The 7,480-nt window shown below is 36.1% G+C and overlaps 1 protein-coding gene across 1 annotated transcript; it reads right to left on the bottom strand.

Moving 5' to 3' along the window:
- Positions 1 to 275: 275 nt before the first annotated feature.
- Positions 276 to 7,167, bottom strand: kif22 (kinesin family member 22). Its single transcript, XM_083556250.1, has 13 exons — positions 6,993 to 7,167; positions 6,352 to 6,544; positions 5,909 to 6,036; positions 4,991 to 5,145; positions 4,525 to 4,734; positions 3,594 to 3,987; positions 3,368 to 3,482; positions 2,293 to 2,413; positions 1,986 to 2,190; positions 1,686 to 1,771; positions 746 to 967; positions 602 to 661; positions 276 to 490 (listed from the first exon to the last, which is right to left on the bottom strand). The coding sequence occupies exons 2-13, from the start codon at positions 6,540 to 6,542 to the stop codon at positions 461 to 463; spliced, it is 1,917 nt and encodes a 638-aa protein (XP_083412376.1). The 5' UTR covers positions 6,543 to 6,544; positions 6,993 to 7,167; the 3' UTR covers positions 276 to 460.
- Positions 7,168 to 7,480: the final 313 nt, after the last annotated feature.

The raw sequence follows: 7,480 nt of genomic DNA on the forward strand, positions 1-7,480 counted from the left end.
TCCAGTGGATCGAACATACTCAATATCAAGTAATTACAATAATAAATACTCCTTTGATGCATTATTACTTACAGTAGCTTTATGCAATGCTTTGCTGAATTGTATCAAATAAGTCTACATGCTACTTTTTGAATGCTGAATGACAATTTAAAGTTTTTCAGGCTAAAGGCTTCAGCTAGACAGCAAATTACAAACAGTCATGCCTTAAACAGGTGCAAACAAATGTCATGTTAATAAAACAAACAATTTAAAAAATAAAGCAGACAAGGGTAGAGTGGCTGTTCAGCAGCTTTTATTAAAGCAGCATCTTTATCGCTGGATAAAATCAAACCATAAATGTACAGTTAAATACAAGCCCTAAATGCAACAAAATGTACAAAAATACATGAAAAAAAAAAAAAAAGAAAGAAAGTTCTTCAGAAATTCAGTCTGCCTCCCTTTCTCTCACCCACATACACAATCACTTTCCCATCGAACTTAGAATATTGGCCTGTGAAGGAGAAAGAGCACATTTTATAAAAATAAAGTAATGTAATAGAAACAAAGCAATCTTTATTCGTTTGCTGTGGTGTATGATCACCATAACAATGCTTAGTCTTACCTTTATAAAAGACAAAAAGCGTTTATCTGTAATGCCTTCGATTTTCTTTAAATCTTCCACCTAATGAGAGAACAACATTTTCTTAAACAATAATGAAACATGAATTAAAAAACCTGTGTTAACTCTTAGCTTTTTATCTCTAACCTGTGTAAAATTCCCATTGATTTCCCTCCAGCCAAGGATAAGTTTGGCCTTCTTGTCACCTATAAGTTGCAGACTCTTCAGCTCTTTGTGTGAGCCAGAGTTGAGTGTCTGGAGAATCTTTTTCTTTGACTGGTCTAACAATGACGAGTCCAACCTTGACTCCCAGTTGGCTTCTTCCTTGCAGGTTGACTCCAGACTGCTGTTCTCCTTGCCCTCTGAGATCTGGACAGTGAAAAGAACAAAGAAATTTGAAGAAAATTCTTAATATGTACACAGACATAATAAAATAAGACACCTGCCATTTTAAGAGAGAGAAAGATATTCGTATTAAACAAGTTATTGATAATAGTCTGATCCTTTCAGTATTAAGAGTGTGTCAAATTTTGCAATGGCAACTATAACTTCAACAAATTGCCTATGGGATCAATAAAGTATTCTGATTCTAAAAACAGGAACTGAAGGAACATTTGCAAAAATCTGGTTCACTCTGAATTGTGCCCATTCCAGGATGGACAAGAACAGAAGACTGACTAGTTTCTATTCATCACTGCACCTATTGAAAAGGTCATTGCACAAAAATAAATAAAGAAAAAATATTCAAGTGTCAAAAACCCCGAACATTTTGACTTTTACAACAAATGACCAATAGCTAAGCATCCAGATCAATAGAAGTGACTTGCTGCAACCCTCCTGTGAAATCTTCAAGGTGGTGGACAGAAAACAATTAACACACTAATGCTAGTTGGTCTGCATTTGGTCAAACATTAGCATTAGATGGAGAAAGCATGGTTTCAAACCAGGAACCATGTGTATTTTTCCACTCAGCAGGGTGGCCACACACAGCGAGACCACACTCAAACAAGATATGAGCAGCTAAGTTTTTTTTTTTTTTAAATCATGGTCGAAAAAAAAAAAAAAAAAAAACCCACAAAATGCTGACCTCTGTCTTGTGTTTTTTCTTCTTGTGAATAATTTGTGATGTTTTACAGACCACAGCACACTCCTGCAGAGGTTGCATTTGGGACACTAGGCATACAAAAGACAAATATGAATAAACGAAGGACAGAGTTTCACAATAGCGCCACAAACAAAAATCAATTTATGCAGATTATCAGGTTTAAAAGTTTAATAAATAAATATTAAAGTATAGGTCTTACGGACAAATTACATAATTCTACCATGTTATATTTATATTTACACTTTTAGTGCATACATAATTATGACTGTGTGTGTATCTTACCCTGTAATGGGGTGACAATTGCCTGTTGTTTCCTGGGTTTTGCTGAAACTGACTGTTTTCGCTGGAGAGGGGGCAGATCTGTTTTAAAGAGTGATAAGCTGCTAGCTGTGTCCTCACTGTCATCTTTCACTCCACTTTGACCTCCGGTTATTTTGTTCAACATCTCTGCCTTCTCCTCCAGCTCTTTTTGTTTCTCCTTTAACATCTTAAAAAAAAATAAAAAATTTCCGAGGGGACTTTGAGTAATACTACATCTAAGCAATATCAATCTGACTATGTCATAAAGGAATATTTATTAATCAGCAACCTGTATCTCCTTGCGAGACTGGGCAACTGTTTTGAGCAACTTGAGTCTCTCCCTCTCTGGGGTGCCCATCATCAATTTCTCCAGAGCCATAAGTCTATCCAAAACAGAGGAATCCACTGGGCTGAAAAACAAGATTACAAGAGGGAAATGTTATTCTAACTGGAAGTAGTATTACATTATTATACCTTATTATTAATTGGAATAATAATCCCTTAACCCTCAACTATCCTTGGCCAAGTTGTATAAATGAAAACCACAAGTTTTCCACCCTGGATAAGACCATCAGACAAATGGCATAAACATAAATGTAATAATAAAAAGCAACAATAAGCTTCAAGATTTTCTTCCCCACCACAAAGCAGAAATCACTTTGATTGCAGATTAATACATAGTTGTTCAGAGGCAAGCAGACCACACGTTTTGCATGCTTGATTATAGCAAATATCACCAAATGACACTGATGTACCCAGACTCACAATTATTGTAATTGCGTCTTTACGGTTTGTTCTCTGTAATTAACTAATAATGCTATATCATGCCAACTATTAATATAACTTTTGCCAACTGCTTCATATACAGAAATGAATCTATATTCTGTGATAACCACATAAAAAATATGTCTATCCCCATAATGAGCCAAAAGGTACGAAGAACCTCTGGTTTTTCGCAATGGGGATATTTGTTTTAAGCACTAGCTACCAAATCATGGCCTACCAGACAAGGCCAGGACCTGTTAAAGTGCTATCTTTACAATTGAGCTCGACAATCTGCTACAACAGTGGCCACAAACAGGACTGCATTGATCATGGTTTGCATAAAAAAAATAAATAAATAAATACTTGAATAATAGCACATCTGTGTTTAATCTGTTTTACACTTAATCAGGCCTTTCAGAAAAGCAGAAAGAATATACTTGTCCAAATAAACAAGGTTTGATGTGCCCTAATAGGTTAAATATAGTTGTACTCAGTTTTTAAATTTAGTATTTACATAATATTTCCATTTTAGTGCCAATGGCCTGCAATGTACTGTTTTATTTCACCCTTTAAACCCACAAGGATCTACACATCATTACCTATTAGGGTGCGTGAGTGGGGGTGATGATTGCTCTACATTCTTGCCTTCCTTTATCTTCTTATTCTGGTGTTCTCCAGATCCCCCAGCATCTTGCTCCTCTCTTGATCTCTTACCTACAGACATAATAAAATAAAGTCCACACATTATACAATATATAAACATTACACATATATAAAACACAAATGTATATTATATATTAATATCTGACATTTGAAAAAGCTCACCATTCATTGGGGCCAACACTGTCTCTCTGACAAATGGCCTATTTATGATTTGCTTGGATTTGGCAGCAAAGTTAAGAGCAGTGAATGTATCGAAATAGTACGTATATTCAGGGGCAATGTTTGTGATCATGACTGAATGAGCTGAACCACCTAGCGAATCCTGTAAAAGCCGAGTGAGCTTGCTATCCCTGTAGGGTACACGCCCCCCAGTCCCTGTGTTTAGACAGTCCACAACTTTGCTGAGGGTGAAAAGAGACAAGTTGATGGCACCGCTTTCCTTTAAGCGAATACCCTGGTTTCCCGTACGTCTGTTGTCCTCAGAGCCAGCAAGGTCGACAAGATATAGCTTCCCTGTCTGCTGTCGGTGAGGAGGAACACGCTGGCATTTCACTACCTGAGGTAAAAAAACAAGTTTTAATCTGTAACCTTCATACTGGTCACTGCTCCAGAGGGTTTACAAAACTAAATGGTTTTTAAAACAGAAACTGCTAATTATTAAATAATACTATATTTCATTTATAACCAAAAATGTAAAAGTAGAACAGTGAGATTAAAAATTTTTTTTTTGACTAAATATATAGACCATTATTACAGTTTTGAGTAACAAAGCTATTTGCCATTTGGTATTTCAGTGCAAAATTGTTATACCATTTATGTACATTTTCTGATCACAATACTTCGACAATCTTGAACGAGGAAAGAAGGATATAGCAAGAAATGTTTAATTAACAGACAAGTATGTAAAAACATCCTGTATTTTTCCACCCAATTTTTTCCCAGCAGGCACACTAATAGCCAGTGGGTTTTTGTTTTGTAGGGAAAAAATTTATTTCAGCACCAGCTACCAAATCATGGTCTACCACACAGAGACCACAACCTGTTAAGATGCTTTAAGCAAAATCAGCATGCAGCTACAGAAGTCTGATGGTACCTTCATGAGTAGGATTGCATGACTGCGACTGGAACGCTGGTTTAGTTTGGTGGAGGCTGTGGTGCGGTTCAGACTGGCTGGCACAAAGTGGGTGTGAAAATCGGAGAAAGACGAGAGAGGAGTGTGAGTCAAGCCTGGAATGATTATATTTTTATCCTTGTCTTCACGAATTGGCAGATCCTGGGATTTAGGGGACAAAAGGTCCAAAACCTGCAACCGCAAGAGACCTCAGCAGTTAAAACATGATTATAAAAACAATAATATTTAGATATGATATGGTTATCTGTAGGTACATGCTGTATTAGGAGGGTAGGGTAACAATATTTATTTTTACAGGATCAATGCACCATCTATTCAACTGGGCATGAGTGAATACGTGGCAGGTGTGGTTATAATTGATATAAAAGAAAAACAAATATTGGATTCCAGGTAGCTGTAAATCAAACAGAAATATAGGCAACATTACCTTTTCATTGTAGATTTCTAGATAGGACATCCCTACAGAGAATTCCCATTCATTCTGTTCTTTCACTTGTGTGCGCACCAGTTGGAAAACCTCACGAACAGCTCTGGGGATCACACCTGGCCGTTCCTGACTGCCCAGCATTGTGTGTGTCTTTCCTATATTGTAATATTGAAGAGGCAAACATTAGTTTATAATTACTTAGCTTATTATTAAATTTTTTTTACCAATGTTGTCCATCTTGACCTCTTTAACAAATAATTTCACATATACATGAAAACATGGCTTACAAAGATATTAATAGGAAAAGTGCACTTATTTTTGGTGGTGGTGGTGGGGGTGTAAATGTACTGACTTTATAGAAGTTTAAACATTTTGTTCAATCTTTGAATAGACTTAAGCATTTGTCAGACACCTTTATGCTGAAACTGAAATACAGAAATGTGTACATTTATACAACTGAACAGTTGAGGTTTGTTTTTGTTTGTTTATTAAGCTTTAATTTTATGTTAGCTAGCAGTTGAGGGTTGAAGACGGTTACAAATTCAGCAGTGGCGGGTGACTGGGATTTCAACTCAACCTTGAGACCACTAATTCCCTTGAGTGAGCGCTAACACATTATAGCCTATTGCATATCTAACAGAATATCTTTTTATACCATTTCTATTTTTTACCATTATGATGCTGTAACAAACACAGGAGCAACATATTTACATTTTCAGCATTTAGCAGACACCTTTGTCCAGAGCACATAACATTTACACAAACAAATAGTTGAGGTGTGTCACAGATGGGTTGAGGACCTTTTATTGGTGCTGGGATTTTGCTTCTGATCAGAAGTATAACCAATTAGCCTAACCTAAAATTACTTTCAGCTAAAATTGTAGTGTAAAATATTTAAATAATAAATATGCATAATACCAGCTCCAGTAGGTCCATATGCGAAGACACTTGCATTTTGGCCATTAAGAATGTGGGGTATAATTGGCTTTACAGAAGACAAGAAGACTTCCTGTTGAGTGGTCTGCTCTCCATGGAACACATCAAACCTAAAAAAAAAAAAAAATAGAAAAGCATAACAAAATAAGAACCTCAGAACTCTCCAAGAGTTGAGACAGAGAATGCTTAAATGCCAGAAATCCAGCAAAAACAGATTATGTGTTTTCTCCCCTGCTTTCACCAGAAGGCACAGTAAGAACCAGCAGGTTAAATACAGGGAGGAATTTTGATCTCAGCACCAGCTACCAAATCAGGGCCTACCACACAGAGACCAAGACCTGTTAAGATGCTTCAAGTGACAATGACCAGAAGGAAGGTGTGGGAAAGAGAAATAACTAAAATGTAATATATAAATCTCGACTAACTGATATTGCAGTGTCTCTGTCGCATTTCTCCAGTTTACAATTTCTAGAGTTTGAGGTCCAAGTCCACGGACGCAGGGGCCTTCGCTTTTCTCGTCTTGCTTGTCCATGTAGGGCCGAAGCCGCACCGCTACTCGAACCCTGGCGGTCCGTTTGGGTCCAGCGGCATCATTCACGGCAGCACGCTGTGCCATTTCTTACAAAAAAGAGAGAGAAATTTCTAGTAGAGATTTTATCATTTATGTATACAGTGTAGAAGTTGGCATTTACAACAGCTAGTTAGTTTGCTCAAACTGTTTGTTGGCTAACTTATTGTAACGTTACACACCATTGTTACAAGACAGTGTCTGTATATAAACATGCATTTATATATATATATATATATATATATATATATATATATATATATATATATATATATATATATATAGGGATCTTTAAAAAAATAAAAAAGAAACCGCAGCATCCTTTACACTTCCCGGAACAATTATGTCCAATATCAAACCTTTCAGCTAAATTGATATCATAAAAGCAAGGTTTTTTTTTTTTGTAGTATGCTAAGCTAAGCTAGCAAATGTAGCCAGTTTTCCCCACGCGTTTCACGGTACAACATCGAGGTTTAAGGCAATTTCATTCAAACTTACCTTTTATCCAGGACAACTGCGTCTCCAAACTGCAAACAGTCTTAAATGAAATCAGTGAAACTTATTTTATGCATTTATCAGATGAAACGATTTAACCTCCGTAAACTTAATGAGAGGCCGCTATCGCGCGCGCGTCCCCGAACAACAGTTATTTTCAAATCTCGAGTGCCCGCCTACTTCCTGTAAAACGGACCAATAAGCTACCGAGTAACATGCACGCTTACTTCCTCCATTCATGTAATGTGGTTAATATGGATCCATCTGCAAAGAAATAGCGCCAGCTGAAGTATTAGAAGAGCATTGTAATTTTTCCTGCGTCATCATCATCATTATTATTATTATTATTATTATTATTATTATTATTATTATTATTATTATTATTATTATTATTATTATTATGTAGCTTCTACTTTACTGATTACAGTGCCATGCCATGCTTAAATAACAAAAATAAAAAATAGACAGTAGACAATAAAATATAAGAAATA

The sequence above is a fragment of the Silurus aristotelis genome (assembly GCF_946808225.1).
Source record: "Silurus aristotelis genome assembly, chromosome: 12".
Lineage (NCBI taxonomy): Eukaryota > Metazoa > Chordata > Actinopteri > Siluriformes > Siluridae > Silurus > Silurus aristotelis.